The sequence below is a fragment of the Protopterus annectens genome, chromosome 7.part1 (genome assembly GCF_019279795.1).
Source record: "Protopterus annectens isolate FY-2018-M chromosome 7.part1, PAN1.0, whole genome shotgun sequence".
Classification (NCBI taxonomy): Eukaryota; Metazoa; Chordata; order Ceratodontiformes; family Protopteridae; genus Protopterus; species Protopterus annectens.
The window spans coordinates 498845807-498864803 of NC_056740.1; the positions used below are offsets into that span (position 1 = coordinate 498845807).

Sequence of the window (18997 nt, forward strand, 5' to 3'; positions counted from 1 at the left end):
TCCCAAATGGGGCATTGTACTCAATTATGGGCCTGATGAGTGGGGAGTAGAGGGGCACAATGACCTCTCTTGAACTAGATGTGAACCCTTTCGTGATAAGGTGGGCTATATAGAAGGTCTTTCTAACCACTTTGGCAACGTGATTGTCAAAGGAGAGATTGCTGTCTACTTGGGTCCCCAAATCCCTAATTACTTCTTCCGTACTTAATGGATTACCACCTATGTGGTAATTTGTGGGCACTTTGTTTTTCCCAAAGGGGATGACTATGCACTTTTTGACCAAAGTGACATCCACTCAGATTCAGTACTCTCATGTAATATATGTGTGTGTACATATTTATATATCTATGTTGTGTGTGTGTGTTTTTATATATATATATATATATATATATATATATATATATGTATGTATATATATGCACACACGCATAGACGAAAAGACATGGCTTTTGTTGGGATGGATATATTTAGATTTTGCTGCAGGTTTGGTTGAGACATAATGTCATTACATCAAGGAACATTTTCTTTTCTGTTAAAATAGATCATTTTAAGATTACGCAAGTCAGTGTTTGTAGCTATTTTTGCACCCCATTGTTGTAGAAATGAGTAAGGGGTTGTGAGAGGAGTGCATAGGTGACTTGCTTCTGCAAAAAGGCATTATTTTAATGTGTCCAAGTGTATTTAGCGGTGACTATATTTTGTCATTGCTGTTTTAGGTTTGTTAAAGGTAAAAGCGTTTTATGTATTAAAACTTGTTTATTTGCACAGTTCAGAAGAAAATAGTTGCAGGTGGGACATGCTGAAATGAGACGGTCTGCATGTTCTACATATATTGGGGTATCATTATTCTGAGTCAGTGCTGGTGAGAATAGGGGTATTAGTCTACAAAGAATTTGGTAACCACTAGTATGTGTTTTTCTTTCCATACTTTGCAAATGACAGCAGGAGTTGGTTATATCTGTATGTTGACGAGTTGTGTGCTGTATTCACTACTTAGTCTGATCAGTCTTACAGTAGTTCTGATAGAAGGCAGTGTTTTTCAACTCACGCTTTCTTGCTCTGCCATTAAGTGAGAGTAAGTTAGTGGCCATAATGCATTTTGTTGTATTTGCAACACACTGATTTTGTTCAGTTCTAGCAGTTTCCCTATTACCGTAATTAGAAAATTCACTCATACATGGAGTATTTTAATGGTAACGTTCGAATGTCTGTATTTTACTTGGTGACCTATAATTTTGCTCTCACCAGTCCCATTTTTTTATTATCTTCAAGTTTATTTCATGTAGGGGTGCTTGGATTAATGAGAGGCTACTATGAAAACACTTCATGACAAAAATGTTCCTGAGCACTGTTATAATTTAATAAAAGGACACCTGTAAGGATGTGCAAGAAGTATTAAATGTAAACACTTATGTATTTTTTCACCCCATTTTCTCCAGGCATATGTGTCTACTCTTGGCTTTTTCCTTCACAGAGTGAGTGAGACACAGATATTCCTGTGGTGCAAGAGCTCAGTTTTTTTCCCATTTCAGCAGACATGTATTCCAGTGAGCAGTGCGTCTAATGCTGCTTTGCCCACATATATTTTAGCTTATGTAGATAATGTACTCCAAAAGGTATGGCAGCACATGGTCTGGCCACCAAAAGTATTTTTTAACTTTCTTTTTATATGTGGTTAACAACAAACCTCTTGAAGGAGAAGTGTACCCCTGCAGTTCATTCTTTGCCTCTTCCCTGCACATTGCCATCCCTGTAACATTCAAGCCTGTAATGGAACTTTGGTCACCCACGCTGCAGGTGAGCTCTTTGGACATGTATAATGTTGGTCAGCAAATAGATTAATTTGTTATTTCCTTTAAACTGTACAATATTAAAGCCAAGTATCTAACTCTTAAGTCAGTCCTCCTCCATCTGTAACACACAAACTGCCTAGAGCTAGGCGTTTGTAAAACACGCTTACAAAATATGACAGTGGCCTATACTGTGCTAGCTGGTGACTTTTTGGGTACAGTTTTTTCTGTTGCCTTTTTTGGTGTGCATTTTTATTTAGCCTTCAGGACAGTAAATGTGATTATTTAGAAAGGCTCAAGTCTAAGAATTTTACAAAAGATTGTTCCAGAAACAAACTGGTAAGATGCTAATGGGAAGAGAAATTTCTGTAAAGGAAGATAAAGTAAATGAATTGCTGAAATGATCTGTAGCAGTGTTTGCTGTTTTGATAGTCTCACTGGAGACCCAAGCAGATGAAGCAAAATAGCTTCAATTAGTCTGAAATGTTTTGTCAGTCTCATTCTAGAAGCTGTGATCAAAAACTGTCGAACTTTGTCCCAGTAGGGAGCCACAGTGGGAGGTATGTTTTATTATGCAAGTATAATTGTTTGTACCAGGTTAAGATTCTGCATAATATTCCCATAACATTTTAACAAGTAATGCACATTGTGCCGTATGATTACGCAAAACGTTTTAAGTCATATGGACTAAAGGACTGTTCTTTTAAGACTGCATTTCTAGGAGCCCTAACAAAGGTAACTAGTTTGATACATTGCTATTTTAACTTTATCATGTGTTCGTTCCTGATCTTGTAGTGAATTGATTGTATTTCAGACAGGGGGAATAATATGTTAAGGACTGAAGAGGGGTCCATAGTATCTCTGTCACTGCCTGCTGCAGTCCCACTTTTTCCTTCTTTTTGACTGAATATGTGTCTTTATTGTGGGTTATTGCTTACATTGACCGCTCTCTTTGCTCTTAACAGTTGCAGAAAACAACATTAGAGCTGAACAAAGTAATGGAGGATTTCCAAGCCAGTCAAGAAGAACTTCGAAATACTGATAAAGAAATTATGGTAAAAGTCTGAAAGTTGCACTATAGTTAGTTTTGCATGGTAAAAGTCTGAAAGTTGCACTCTAGTTAGTTTTGCATGGTAAAAGTCTGAAAGTTGCACTCGAGTTAGTTTTGCATGGTAAAAGTCTGAAAGTTGCACTATAATTAGTTTTGCATGGCGAAAGTCTGAAAGTTGCACTCTAGTTAGTTTTGCATGGTGAAAGTCTGAAAGTTGCACTCGAGTTAGTTTTGCATGGTAAAAGTCTGAAAGTTGCACTAGAGTTAGTTTTGCATGGTAAAAGTCTGAAAGTTGCACTAGAGTTAGTTTTGCATGATATTTTGGAGAAATCCAAGACATTGTTTCTGTAGATCTTGGCTGCCATTTTTCCTAGTAGTTTTGTGTTTCTTAAACAGGAAATGCACCTTGAAGTATGATCCCTTGTCTCAGATTAGAATGTAAAGACCTGCTGCATTGATTGAGCATTCTCACCACATCCTTTAAAAAATATGTGCGGTTTCAAAAGGTTCTTATATATTTTGAGGGTATACTGTAATCTATCAGTGAAAGTATTACCAGGTACTTAGTCAGAGATCCATACTGGGTCATCTGCTGAAATAATGTGCACAAAGTGGCAATGAATGCAACCGTTGTGCGGGATGCAGATGATTTGGCCATAATACTATCCACTGCAATCCCGCAGCAACTACATATCACCACACAAAAGACTTCAGAATACCCAAGGGTCGATTCTAGATTGCAGTCCGCTTATAAATGCGGAAAAAATAAACTAATCCTTTTCATGTCAAGAAGCAAGATGGCATACAGTCTTCCACCACATTTCTCAACAGTATCAACATAGATATGGTCCCCATACTATACTGCTAATAATCATCATCATCGATGAACGCCCAAGCTTTGATCAGCATGTAGACTGATACACACATGACCCACAAAAAACTTAGTATGTTATATAAATAAAAAATGTACGTAACCAAGAAGAAAGTGCTAACAACTGATAAGGCTGCTTTTCTCCAATTTACTGTACGCATCCACCAAAATACAAAACAATTGCACTTCATAAGTTACAGTGGGCAGAATGAGACTTTAACAAGGCTAGGGCGAACTATGTTTTAATTGCTACGTGGTAGTTGAAGGATTGGCAGTTTTCTACATAGGCACCTGGAGATACAAGTGCATCAGTCTGGCAAGGGGTACTGCTTACTTATAAGATGTTGATTTTTACTAAAGACATCAATGACGCACTTCTTTGCATTTAGTTTAAGTTTAAGCTAATTTCTCATATTATACTGATTTTGTATGGTTTAGCCCTAGTAGTGGCACAGTATCTGGTACTGTACAAATGACAACATACAGCTCACAGCCACTAGCAAATTTGTTTAGTTTTATGTCTTTGTTAGTAGTTTGGAGATCTGAGAAGAAGGTATCGAGCTGAAAGGGTCCCATTTTTGAGCCATGAGAAATGCCCATAGTTTCATTTTTCTTCTCAGAGATGGTTCCTGCTACATTAACTGTGTAGGTTCTGTCAACAAACGTTTTGCAATCTGTTTTGCAACTTAAGAGGCTTCATTTAGATCTTTAAGATTATTTACAGTTCCAGCATGAGGAACAGTGTAAAATACCTTTGCTGTTTACTGTCTTCTAAGCTAATATATTTGTTATGTTATGAAATCTTTAATTTCCCAGTTAAAACTGCAGGTGATTTTGCAAAAAAAAAAAAGTTATATCATGTAGTTTTTGTGCTCACTTCTCTGTAACTGCACTCTCAAAATGATTGCATGGTATGTACTGAGAAATTATTTACATATGACCACAAGTCATTTCTGAGTAAGAAAAAAATTCTCCCCAGTCATCCACTGAGCATGGGATATTGTCCCAGTTGGAATTTTCCGGAACAAATGTCAAATTACATTAAAAAAAGCATCTTCATTAGACGGGCATATATAATTTTCAATGTAAAGTCTTTCACCTGCAGCACCTGTTTTGATTTGTCTTGGTCAGAAGTGAGACACTCGTATACTTATGCATTTAGTATGAAAATCCAGGAGCCTGTACTTTAGTTTTAAGTAGTGAACACTGTGTGTTCAATCATTCATGATGTCATAACAGGAGTTTTCAGCTCCAAGAAAATCTTAGGGGCTACTCTTATCACAAGCTAAAAATAAAAGCCCTTTTTACATCAAAAACTACCAGTTTGGTATTGTATATGTTAAGGAGATTATATCCAACTTCAAGGGTTGAGATCATGAGTAAAATACCAAACATGAAGTAGTTCATAGCTGTAGTGCATGATAAACCATGTTATTTTTATAACATAAACCCAACAGGGTGGTGTACAGATTCTATAAGGAGGTGATTCGATTGAAGCGCCCGACTTGTGTAGATATTAGTAGGACCTGAGGGAGGACCCAGAATGCCAAAGTTTGATCACAGGGGTTGGAACCAGCTCTGCTTATATTACTAAGATGCATCACTAAATCCTAGCTCTTCTGTTTACTCATTTGGAAGTGTTTGCATATGTCAAGTAGATAGGAAGTGTTTGCATATGTCAAGTAGATTGGAGCACATTTCACACTTTCTCTAAGCCGCTGATGATGCAGTGTTAAAAGACATAGGAAAAGCTATCTGCATTTATTTTGGAAATATATGGCCTTAGCTTGCAGAAAATGTTGTACAAAGTTTGATGTCGGAGGGGTGTTTTGTTTTTTTCTTACTGTTGTTGACACTGCTGTGGAAGCGGAAACGATGGACCAGATTTGAGAGGGTAGAACATGACACTGTTGCCCCCATTGAGAAAATAATCGTAATCACCCCCCTTTTTTTTCCATTGTCTACATGGGATTGGGGTGTTGTCATTTCTCATTTCAGTACCACTCTGCTACCTTCAGCAGTCATGCCTCAGTGTCATAGGTCTTCAGTCATGCAGTCCATCCATTTACTGGACATCCTTGTTTCCTCTTGCTTTCAGTCCTGTTTCGCTGCCTATTTCTTTCTTACCAAATCAGAGTTTAATGCTCATCATTCCCATTGCTGCAGTAGCGTTTACACTATAGGAGCGGTTTCCCTGTCTAGGAAACAACAGCAAATAACTAGCTTCACAAAACTCCACCATGCCCCCATTCCTTCACTCTTGATTGCTCATTGGCTTGCCCCATGATGGAAATCGGCAGTCAAGAGCAAGGATTTCTTCAGTGCTTTCATGCCACCACGAGAAGAGGTATCTAGGGTTTTCAGTGGAGCAGCCATCCACTTAGACATTCATTTCTGGCAGATGAGTCCTGATTGGAAAACCCCCTCTACACAGAAATTGCCTTTTTAAGAAAATAAAAATAATTTTTATTTTTTGGTTAAAAGCAGTATTTCCCCTTTACTTAACCTGATTTTTTTTTTCCATATCCAAAATTTCCTTCAGGGAATGCTATTTTTCAATGAGTGCTTTTCTAACTATTACGGGCTGTTTTGTGAGACAGTATGTACTGTTTGTGTAAACTTCATTTTTTGACTAAAAGGTGTACTGTGGGAATGGGCAGGAGCATGCTTGTCCGTGCAGTGCTTCTGCTCACTTTGTGATAAATTGTCTGCCACATTGTTTTTACGGTCAATGTGTTCTGTTAAACTGAGTGGTGATGGAGATTTTGATTGCTGCTTGTGCTTTCACTTTGTGAAGGGACTGGCATAAGTGGAGTGTAAGGGTGCTGCTTGTGAGTACTCAGTGGCAACTCTTCAGCTGACTTGCTCCAGTAATTTTTACCAGTTTTGCCATTTTGCTTACCTTTGTTGGGTTTTTATCCAGATGTCAAGAGTCCTTAACCTGGGTTATGTCCCTTTTGACCAATCTGGGCTAACGGATAAATGTTGCAAAATTCTCCTAGACCCTATCTCACAGGTTTGTGTTTCTTACTTGTCTTCTAGATACTCCTCTTCAAAGGGCCTTTCTGACTCAAGTGAGGGTGGATTTCTATCTGGAATCTTTCCTGAGCTTTTCCAGTCGGTCTCAGACTTCTGCCAGAGAATCTGTGATTCTCATGATTCCAATAGCCAGGTTATGCATTAGAAAGAAGCAATGGCTTCTAAAACCACATGAACTCATTTGATATTTACATTCTCTGCAGCGTCATTTTTTTACATCTACCAGCTTGACAAAAGTGGGATGTGGCCTGCTGAATTTGCAGACACAATTGTTTAGTTTTGAGAGAAGTGATTTAGTTTCCTTAGGTGAAATGGCAATAAAATGAAAGGTAGCAGCATAGTTTGCTAGTCTTGTATTATTTTTTTATTTTTATGTAGTCTTTTCCTGACCAGATTAGTCCCATTAGGTTAGTTGCCTCTTTTCAAGGGAGTCTAGAGATGATATTGATACTACTGGGGAAGTTTGGCCAGGACACTGGTGGAACTTCCCCTATGGGATCTTTTACAGCCACCTGAGCTACTGTCTACTTAAGCAGATGGGATCTTGGTTTAATATGTTATCTGAAGGGCAGCACATTCAAGAGTGAATCCCCCTATCCACCTGGTGTGGGGATAAAACCCACAGTCTTGTGCACAAATTGTGAGTTTGCTACCTGCTGCACCACTACACTGTGGTCTGTGTAGTGGATGGGTGTGTTAGTTTCTCAGTTAGTTGGAATGGGGGATAAGACTGTAATATATTTTACTGTTGAAAGGAGAACTTTTTTGAAGTCAAAGTTGTAATGGTCGTTTTGCTTAACAAGGCAGGATAAAGGATCTGTGATTTTTTTTCCAGAAGGTTGCTTTATGTTTTACCCGAACTGTTTTGGATTTGAAGAAATAAGTTTTTTGCCTTGGATATAGTGTTTTAGTGCTATTTGTGACTATTCTAGTTGATTTTGTAAGACGGAGGAATTTTGAAGGAAGTTTAATGTTAGCTGGATTCCATTTCCAAGCTTTTCTGACTTTGTTCCTTTGCTTAATTTTTCGCTTGGTCATAAGTCTGGGGCTTGCATGTGCTGCCATCCATCTTTGTGTAATCGGAAGTAGGATTTCCTGTATATTTGACAGGGTACTGGTGAAGTATTGTGTAAAGCAGCAGTCCGATCTTGAAACAAATGTAAGTGGGACCGGTCTGTGTTATCTAGGTGGGTATTACATTGAAAAACTTTCTGCTGAAGAAAAGGTCTTCCAGTGATTATTTGGTGGGTGGTCCTTTTTCTACGGAGCAGGAAGAGATTATGGGGCAATGCACCCCATTAGTAAGCACCTGGAACCATGGGTTTGGACTTCCCATTTGTCTCTGTAGCCAGCTTGGTTAAAATGGGCATCCTGAGACAATGTAGCACTGACTCATCTTTTCTGACTACCACCAACTACTTAAACTGACTGTGTGTGTGTGTGTGTGTGTGTGTGTGTGTGTGTGTGTGTGTGTGTGTGTGATGCAGTTACTTAATGCTATTGGAGGAAAACTCACAAATTAATGCTCTACAAATAATAATCACACAACACCAGGCTACACTTGTCACAAACAGATCAGACCTGTGTATGCTGAGGCTTTTAAAAATAACCTGTCTAAACCACAAAGGCCTCGTAAATGTAACTTAAGAAAAAAGTTCCCTTAGCAACCTCACAAACCCACAACACAGCACCCACCTTGAAACATGCATTAAAATGTCAGTGTCTCAATTCAAAAGCCCATAAGCTAAACCTTCACACAATCTAACATCCTAATGATAGGTGACTCCATTCTGCATCACACTGATGCACCGCTCACCAGGCTGTGCAAAGACAGGGTTACTGTCAGTTGTTTATCAGGTATCATAATTCCCCACATTATACAGGCACTCGAGTTCTTGCAAAGATATCTGTCATAGTACAAGTGGGAGTGAATGACTTGAGCTGTATCGCTGCACTATATGAAGAGAGATGTGATGTATTAGGAATAGGTGTCTGAGGCATGTAGGAGAACAGCCTTGAGCAGCATTTTGCCATCATCAATAATTATGCTGCTATATGAACAAAGGACTGTTATCTTCAACAGTTGTCTTAGCTTGCCCAGGAAGAGGTGGTAGACCGTCCTAACTGCTTTGCCAAGGATGGCTTGCACCTATCTCTCCAAAGCACTCGTGTATTGGCTAAAACTTTGACCACCGTCATAGTGCCTTCTAAGGCAGCATCAGATATCCTTCCATATCGCTGTTGCAGTATTCTTTACAAAAGTGATTCCCTGCCAAGAGTAACCCAGTGTCTGGCCAGTATACCAAAGCCTTAGAACTTTATAGACATTGTATATCAGTTGTATGCTCCCTGCCCAAGGTGTAGGGCATAAAGATGATGTATGGACATACATACCTCAGAACTTCTTTGCTGGTAGTCCGAACGCCATCACTGATCATTGGTCTAAATTCTCCTTCTGTGTGGTTACCGAGCCATGTTTCAGATAAGTGCCCCACTGGGGATTTTTTCTTAACTTTTTCTGTTTTAATTTTTGTGTTAATGCTGTCATCTAAAAACAGAAAATGTCAATATGGGAGGTAGATTCCCCATAAAGATCTTCACAAGCAGTGTATTTTCTGTTTGGGTTCTTCTCATGACCATACGCAGTGTCCTGTCTGCCAGGTGTTTGTTCCTAAGACCCTATGTAGTAGTCTCTCTTTCTTGTCCATTTACCTGGAGAACTAGTGTCTTAAGATGATGGTGGCATCTTCCCATCCTGAAGGACAGCCAGCTGCCAAGAAACTCTGGTCTGTTTTGGCTGCTGTCCTGCCCCCCCCCCCCCCCAGACATCTTTCTCGAGGCTGATGACCCTGTCAGAGTCTGGCATGGATCCTTCTCGCACGTCCTCAGAAGCTCCTGAGACTTCCAATACAGATACTGAGGGGGAACCTTGGCTGATTATTCCAGAGGAACTGAGGGCGATACTGCAGATACTTGTTCAGGAGGAGTTTCCTACTACATTGGTTGAGTGTAGGCAAGGGTCTGAACCTCCTAGGGTATTTATGGCAGAAATCCCTCTAAAGAAAAAAAAACAAGCATGTTTCCCTTGCTGCTAAAGATCCCCATTGTGAATGGCAGGTTTTTGTAAAGGGGTTGTTTAATGCATTGATTGCTTTAAAGCCTCCCCAAGGACTTTCTGTACCTGCTCCTCTTGGTCTTTTACTTCACCCGAGAAGCCCAGAGAGCAGGAGTCCTTTGAATAGAATTTAGATACTGGGGAGAATCTTTGGCATATTCCTCTCTGATCCCTTCTCCCATGGGTTATGGTTCTGAGGAGAAGAACTCTCCTTTATGGACTCCCTTGGGTTACGGTTCTGAGGAGAAGAACTCTCCTTTATGGATATAATTTCTCAGAAGTTATTAAATGGGACTATTCTCTGGTTTCTGACATTCAAAAGAATTATTATGAGCTCCTCCAGATGGAGTTCCCTAAGCCTTCTACTGTGCCTCCAGTCTTGGCTGCCCTTAAAGATACCTTCTTAACAGCCTCTATGGCTCCGGATTCTCAACCAGCCCCTAAGAAACTTGATAGATTTTGCAAGGTGCCAGATGAGTGCTAGTTCCTTCACAAATGTCCTTTTGCTGACCCTTCTGTAGTGTCTGTCTCTTCTGACAAACCCTCTAAACTTTTGCCATCTACTAAACTCCTTCCATCAGACAAGGACAGTAGAGCTATGGATTGATTTGGTAAAAAGGTATTTACTGCTGCCACCTTGGGTTTAAGTGCTATTACTTACCAGACCCACATGACCGGGTATGTTTTGGCCCTTCTTTCTTGGGCTTCCCTGGCAATCTCTGACCTCCTTGATTCGGAAAGGAAGACTTCGTCCCTCTCTTTTTTGGGTTCTACTTCTCGGGTACCCTGCTACTCTAATAAATGTAGTTAGGATGCAGCTGATGCCTCCTCTAGGGCTGCTGCTTTTGGTTCTGTTTTGTGATCTTACTCTGGGCTTTGTCTCCAGTCTTTGACTGATGATATTCTGGCTAAATTGTTGGATCCTCCTCTTGATGATAATCTTTTTGGTTCTGCTGCTGCTTTTCTTTCAAAGTCTGTTCAGGATAAAGGTAAGACCTTGCAGGAATTGAAGCATATTTTTGTCTTCCTTATCCTTAAGTTCCAGGGGAATTATCCATCCAAATCTGCCTTTGCTTGCAGACAGCCTCACCCTCCTCCCAAAGGTATGAAGCGTTCTAGGTGGGTTCCTTCTGCTAAGTCTATTCATATGCCTCCTTTTCAAAACGAGCCATGTTCTGACAGTTTGCTTCCCCCTTTCTTAAGTCATGTTATCCTTTCATCTTTCTCTGTCTTCCCAGTTGGTTAAAGGTCACTCAAGAATCTTTGGGTTCTGTCCATCATCCATCAGGGATACTTCATGTTATGGAAATCCTTTCCTACTTTTCTGGGCATCCCCCAACCTCCTCAGGAACAGCTTCCTTACTTCCCAGAACTGCTTCAGGGTCTTTTGGTACAAGGCACCATTCAAGCTGTGCTCCTCTCCCAAGAAGGGGAGGGTTTTTTATTCCAGAATATTTCTGGTTACCAGGAAGGAAGGAAGGCATCTAGAGATCCATTCTGGACCTTAAACAGCTCAAAACCTTTCTGAAGTTCCCTTCCTTTCAGATGTTGTCCCTTCAAACCCTATTTCCTGTCCTTCTCCTTGTCTCCCTGGACATCAAGGACGCTGATCTTCACATCACAATTCATTCCCCTTTCAGAAGCTTTTTGCATTTCTCTGTCTCTACCTTGCATTTTCAGTTCTCTGATTTGCCCTTTGGCCTTTCTACTGCCCCAAGGATATTCACCAAATGGCTCATTTCATTTATTGCCTTTTGCAGGATGAGAGGGGTTCAGATCTTTACTTATCTAGACCTGCTCATTCAAGCTTCTTCCCCAGAGGTTTTGCTTCAGCACCTCCAGCATACTGTTTGTCTCTCACAATAAACTTTCAGATATCAGTCCTGTCTCCTTCTCAGGATCATGCGTTTCTCTGTTGTAGGATCCTGACCATTCCCATGGTGGCATTCCTGCCCCCACCCAAGGTTCTTTTTCTAATCACCTTTTTTCAGTCCCTTCTTCCTCCGGCTTCAGTTACAGCCAGGGAATTTCTCAGAGTTCTATGATTCATGGCTTCAACTATTTCTATGCTACTTCTAGTTAGACTTTATGTGAGAGACCTACAGCAGTTCCTAAAGTAAGTATGGCTCCAGCACTGTAATCCACTAGATTTTCTAGTTCCTTTTCTTCCACTCAAGCTTCAGTGGTGGATTCATCCTCTATCTCTCAGTCCAGGACTTCCTTTTCAGCCCCCATTCCTTTCAGGAGATTTTCTCGGATGCGTCAGACAAGGGGTGGGGAGCCTCCTGCAGGTCGCTCAAGATCCAGGGTCTCTGGCATCTTCATCAGAGGTCAGACCACATCAACATAAAGGAGATGAGAGATGCTCTTTTCACCTTTCAAACCTTTCACACTCTTTTCTTCCAGGGCCTCTCAAAATTTTCGCAAATGAATACCACAGTGATGTATATCAACAAGCAAGGGGGGACACACTGCCCTACCTTCTCTACAGACTGGTGTCTCGGATATGGGAATTAGCTGTCCATTGTCAAGTGACTCTGCAGGCTGTATGCATTCCTTCAGAGCAAAATATAGTGGCTGACTCTTATCACCCCCTATAACTCCTTGAAGAAACAACTTCCTCTTTTTTACATCAGACTCCAAAGTCCTCTGCCTTGAAAGGTGGGCTCCCTATTTTTTTCTTGGAAGGGGATGTTTCTCTATGCTTTCACTCCCCTTCCTCTGATTTTATTTTATTTATTTTTATTTTTATTTTATTTTACATTTGTTGACCGGGATAGTCCGACTGGATGCATGTCCATTTTCAGCGGAGGCCCGGGGAGAAAAGCTCCAAGGGTAAGCAGATACAGCATTACATAATACCAGCATTACATATTACAAACAGACTATTTACAGAGATTACATAAGTAAGCAAGTTAAACAAGTTCCACAGGTTAGAGTTAATCCCGAGCGTAAGTCAGGATTAAATTAAATTACACAGTAAGATGGTTAACAGATTTTTTCACATTCTAGAGAGAGTTAGCCAGGCCTGATACAGTGACATAGCCAGTTAAGTGACAAATGTTGTTTGAGTCTAGTTTTAAATTGACCTAAGGTGGAAAGTAAGGTAATATCAGCTGGAAGAAAGTTCCAGGATCTACTTAGAGTTTGCAAAGAGAGAGTCACCGGCTGTGTTATTAATTTTGCTAGTTTGAATTAGTAGTTTGTTAGAGGATCGAAGCGGTCTAGGATTGTTATAGGGGGTGATAATATTTTTAAGTGCAGGAGTATTGTCCGGATTATAGAGGATTTTAAAGGCCATAATCAGTTGGTTATACTGGATTAGGCTGGGTAGTTCAAGCCACCCAAGCTGGTTTAGATTGATGCAATGATGTGTCCTAAATGGCAGCCCAGTGGCAAACCTGGCAATGTGGTTGTAGCAAATTTAGAGTTTGTTAAGGACAGTCTTGTTTAAATTTGAGAGTAGAGGGGATGCATACAGAAGGGTTGAAAGAAGGTGAGAGCAAGCTATGGCAATTTTAGCTGGAGGGGTTAGGAAGGCTTTTATTCTGTAAAGTGACCCTAGTTTTTTTATTGATGGTTTTAATAGTTTGGTTAACATGTAGGTCGAATTTTAAATTATTATCTATGATGACACCTAATAGTTTTGTAGAGGGGTCAGGGGAGATTATTGTGCCATCATTTGAATTTATGGTAAAGGTGAAAGCGGTAGACCTACGTGTTGGTGAAAATAACAGCATTTTAGTTTTGTTGGGATTTAGGATCAGACGACGTTCAGAAAGCCAGTTTTCTATTGTATTAAAGGTGGTCTGGGTAGCTGACCATAACTCTGTTGGAGATGTGGCCGAGCAAATCAGAGTAGAGTCATCAGCATATTGGATACAGCTGACTTTTGGAATGACAGTATAAAGGTCATTAATGAAGATGGAGAACAGCAAGGGCCCTAGTATAGAGCCTTGTGGTACTCCAAGGGTATTAGGCAGTAGGTTAGAGAGTTTGTTCTGCCAGAGGGACAGTCTGCTGTCGACCATTCAGGTAGGATTGAAACCATTGAAGGGCTCTAGTATCTAGACAGAATGTTTGCAGGGAGTGGATTAAAAGTTGGTGATCAGCCATATCGAATGCCTTGGAAAGATCCAAGAAGAGGGCTGAGGATATATAATTATTGTTGCGATTATGGTTTATGGTGTTGGTAAAGGCTAGAAGGGCTGAAGTAGTGCTGTGATGAGGACGGAAGCCATGCTGAGTGTCTGCCATAAGGTGATTCTGGATTAGGTGGTGCATGAGTTGTCTATGAATACATTTTTCCACAATCTTTGCAAGTGGAGAGAGTATAGCTATTGGCCTATAATTGGAGAATTCAGTAGAGCTGCCTCCTTTGTGAAGTGGGATTACATAGGATATTTTCCAGATGGTGGGAATTTTAGCTTCTACTATGGTTCGATTGATTAGTATTGAGACGGGGTAAGCAATAGCATCAGCTGATTTTTGTAGGTACTTGGCAGGGAGTTGATCAGCAGAAAGTGTAGTGGGTTTTAATTTTTTGATCAAGGTACGGATAAGTGAAGTGGTGACTGTTTGGAAGCTGAATGTGAGTAGGTTTCTAGGGGTGCTACTTTCAGGACCAGGGGAGCTAGGAGGTAGTTGGCTAGCTAGGGCTTGAATTGTCTCAGTAAAGAATCAGTTAAAACTGTCAGAAACATCTTCAGGGTTTTATCAAAAGTAGCAGCAGGGATTGGGGTTGAAGTTTGTCCAGGATGTAGTAGATTATTTAAACCTGCCCAAAACTTCTGAGGGTTATTTTGATTTACTGTCTGTAAATTACAGTAGTATTGTTTTTTGTCTTGTAAAATGGATTTTTTAGTTTCGTTCCTGGATTGCCTGTATTTAATGTGATCTTGGGGGTCTTTAGAAGAACGCCATAAAGCCCATGCTTTGTTTCTAAGGGTAATTTTGAGTTTAGACTTTTTAGAAAGCCATGGTGCAGTTTTTGCCTTTGTTCTCTTTGAACGAAGGTGCATGCAAATCAAGGATCTCGAGGAATTTGTTAAAGTATGATACTGCTTCCGCTAAGGGGAGGTGTTTTAGAACAGACCAATTACATGAGTTTAGTTCTTATTGGAATTTGGCAGGGTCAAAGTTTATATGGTTTCTAACCTTTCTGAGTAAGGGTTGTTTGGAATTAATGGCTTTGTGCTTAATTACATATGTAAGAAGGTGATCGCTTAGGCCAACAGGGAGGGTACCAGAGGTGTACAGTTGGGGGTGACTGTTTATGAGTACCCAGTCAAGTATGCTTTCTTTTTGATTGGGTTTACCTATCCTGGTAGGAGTGGATATGATTTGTGTAAATGCATGCAGGTTAATATGGGTGGTTGGGGATTCTGAGGAACAGGTGCCCCAGTCTATGTTAAAGTCTCCAAGTAGTAGGGTTTCTTGGGGGTAGTGACATGATAGCCAGTGCAGGATATCTTCAAGTGTAGATATATTGTTACCTGGGGGTATGTGCATACAGGTGATATTAATGCATTTATTTTTATTAAGTTGCAGTTTGGTGGCAAGAATCTGAGTTATTAATCTGAGGTGGTTGTATTACATCTATGGTGACATTCAACTCAGATTTATAGAGTACAGCTACCCCACCCCCCTTCCTCGAAGCTCCTTGAAGGATACCCCCTTCTTGTACCCTTAGGAACACTACCAAAACAGCACCATGGCTTACTGATTCCTAGGTTCCAGCTCAAGACAGAGCAGGACTCCACCAAAATCTTGTTGGCGACTCCACAAAACAGGGGGCTCTGATCTATCCTTACTTGTCCACTCTTGAACTGACATTGTGGTTGACAGGGTTTTGATCCCTTTTAGGCGCATTTTTTTTTCCTGAGGACATGCTTAGGATTCTGTAGGAGGCCAGGAAACCCACTACCAGGAAATCATGTCTGTCCAGATAGAAGAGATTTTCTGTCTGGTGCCTTGCTTGTAACCAGGATCCATTCTGTGGGGATTCCTCTGGTTCTGTCTTATTTGTGTGAACTGCCCCATGTTGGATTAGCATATTCTTCAGTTAAATCTCACCTCTCAGCTATTTATGCTTGTCTGCCATTGACTTTTTTATCTTCTTACTTCAAGGCTTGAGGTTAAACATTTTCTTAAAAGTATCCTTCATATCAAGACTCCCAGGAAGACTCTTCCACCTTCCTGGAACCTCAGTTTTGTACTTGAGAAACTGAATTGGGCTCCTTTTGAGCCTGCAGCTTTAGCTTCCTTACAGCATTGCACATGGAAGAGTGCTTTTCTTTTGGCCTTACTTCAGTTAAGAGTGTCTGTGAACTCCAAGCTCTTATGGCTGTTCCTCCTTTTGTTGGTTTTTCATAGGGACAGGGTGTCTCCATGCTAATCTTTCTTTTATGGCCAAGGTAGTTAACAAACTGTCTTAATCAGTCTATTAATTTGCCCTCCTTTTTTTCCTCCTCTGCAGTATATCTTCACACCTTGGGTTTGCATAGACAGCTCAGATATTATTTGGATAAAACCTAAGGCCATTTGCAAATCTGAGCAACCTTTTTTTTTTCCTTTTCATCCCAGATATCTGGGTTTGGCTATTTCTAAGAAAACCATATCCTCCTGGATCCAATGCCATTTCTTTTTGTTACTCCTTTCATGGTAAATGTCTTTTTGCCTCTGTAAAAGCTCATTCTACTAGGGCTGTTGCTTCCTCTGGTGCCTTTTTCAAAGGTAATAATTCCATCCTTGAGGCTGCTACTTGGACCACTGTTTGTACTTCCACTAAGCATTACAAATTAGATGTTTCCAGATTAAGAGCTGGCTTTGCCAAAGCTATCTTGCATAGGTTTTTTGAGGGCTCCTCTGTGCCTTCTTCCTCCCAAGTTTCCTCTTGAACTTTTGTGCTCTCCCTTTTGTAAAGAATAATGCAGCAGTGACATGCACTGATGTTCATAGTCTTTCACTGTTGCAGCCATTACACTTGGGTTATCCTGCTGGCAGGCTACCCTCAGTCGGCCTGAATTCCAAAGTCTAGGTCCGGCGTCGGTTACTGTCACTTCTTCCCTGACGTCTGTGCGCCAGGGGTATAAAAGATGCAGCCGACGCCATTTTCTTCTGTCTTTCTTGCCGCGCGGTGCCCGAAGCAAAAGCAGTTCGCAAGTGCCAGTCGGCCAACTCCTGAGATTTTCGAAATCGAATTTCAGATCCGAAGTCTTCAGTAAAGCTAAGTACCCCGTTGGGGAAACATTTTTCTTGCTCCAGACTGATGTCAGAAAAAGTTAACCATTGTATTTCTTGTGGGAAGCAAATACCTCATAAGGATTTCCACTCTTACAGTATTCCTTGCCTAGGCCCTGACCACGATGTTGCTAGTTGTCGGTTTTGTGCTAGATTTAACCAACGTACTATTAAGCGTCTGTACGATTTTGCTTTTCATTATTTTGGCAGAAGGTTTAACTACATAATGCCATCGGAACAACCACAGACCAGAATTAATAAAAAACGCAAAGATAAAGACAAAGACAAGCATCCGAGGTCCAAAACCGACGACGAAGCCTCTTCTAGGCTAGTCGCCTGTGCTCTGTGAGGCGCTTTTGCAGCCCCTGACTCCCGCTACCTCAGAGCCACAGGCCACCTCCGACTCCCACGTGGAGACAGCTAGGCCTCTGGATACTCAAGGTATTGGCCCTTCAGAAATTAATCCCTCAGATGGGTCCAAAGCCACTGAGCAGGCATCTGCTTCTGAGGGTGTCTTCAGACCTACGCAACTTTATATAAAGCCTACTTCAGCATCCAAGACAAAGTCAAAAACAGTTTTAAAGACAAGGAAACCAGTACAGCATTCTCCAGGACAGGCTTCTATGCCTAAGAAACAGATGCTCAAAATGGCTGAAGACCTAACTACTTTGATCAGGGGTTCCCATCCCCCTCCTGATAAGAGGCCTAGGCAAGACACTGAATATGATTCCTCTGATCAGGTTTCCATTTCCTCTGATTCCTCTTCTGATCAGGGTTATTCTGTTCCTCCCTATGAGGATTCTGATGCTGAAGATTATATTCCTTCAGCTTCTCCTCCTGAGGACTATTCTTTTGGGGAAACCCTGCATACCATGAGGAAGCATTTCCACTGGGAGAGCCAGGATTATTCCGATTCTAAGAAAAGACTTAGAGACTTTCTTTTACTTCCTCAGCACAGACCTCTTGCAATTCCCCCTGTTCTAGACATAGTAGATGTTTTTTTCAGAGTCCGGCCTGTCTCCAGACTCTCTACCTCCTGCCCCTGTTAAGCCGAACAGATACTACAGGGTCCCAGACTCCCATAAATTTCTTTACAAAAACCCTGCTGCTGACCCAGATGCTGACCCAGAAACTATCTCACAGGGTCCCAAAGGGGTCAAGGCTGCTTCTGCCAAAAACCCTGTCCCCTCAGACAGAGATTCTAGGGCTTTGGACAGATGGGGGAAAAAAGTTTACACTTCTGCTACCTTGGTTGTAAGGGCTTTAAATTGTCAGTTTCATATGCTCAAATATCAGCAATACTTAATGTCTTTGTTAAAACAAGAAATGTTGACAAATTCTGAATGTTCTGAGAACAAAGATTTGCAGGATTTATTGCATGCAGCTGAACAAGTGGGAAAACATACTTTGCAATGTGGCTATGATTCACTGGAGGCCTCGTGCAGGGCCGCTGTTACAGGTAGAAGGCATGCTTAGTTAAAGGAACAGAATCTGCCTGATCATGTTAAAGCAAAATTATTGGATGCTCCTTTACAGCATGATACTTTGTTTGGTGTTAAGGCAGACGAGGTGTTAAAGAAAATGGAGGACAAGGCAAAATCTATGCAGACAGTAAAGGATTTCTCACAGGTACAGCCACCTAGATTTAGCCGGAACTGGCCATCCAAGAACTGGTCCTTTCCAGTGTCAGACAGACCACAAAGAGGCAGATTCAGACGCCCTAGAGGCAGGCAACAGCCCTAGGGCTCATACAGGCCCAAACAATGGGGCGCTTCTACCTCCAAAAGCGGAGAAGACAAATCACAGCCTTATAGAAAACAGTCCCAATGACTTCCCTCTGCCAATGCCAAGCACTTATTTTTTGGCAGCACCCTTAGGGGGAAAGCTAG

General features: G+C 41.1%; 1 protein-coding gene across 1 annotated transcript in view; it reads left to right on the forward strand.

The window, feature by feature from the left end:
* Positions 1 to 18997, forward strand: part of LOC122807606 (TRAF interacting protein) — a 676961-nt gene that overhangs the window by 305186 nt on the left and 352778 nt on the right. The window contains exon 9 of the mRNA XM_044078516.1: positions 2756 to 2845. Within this exon, the coding sequence (XP_043934451.1) occupies positions 2756 to 2845 (90 nt within the window). The remainder of the gene's footprint in view (positions 1 to 2755; positions 2846 to 18997) is intronic.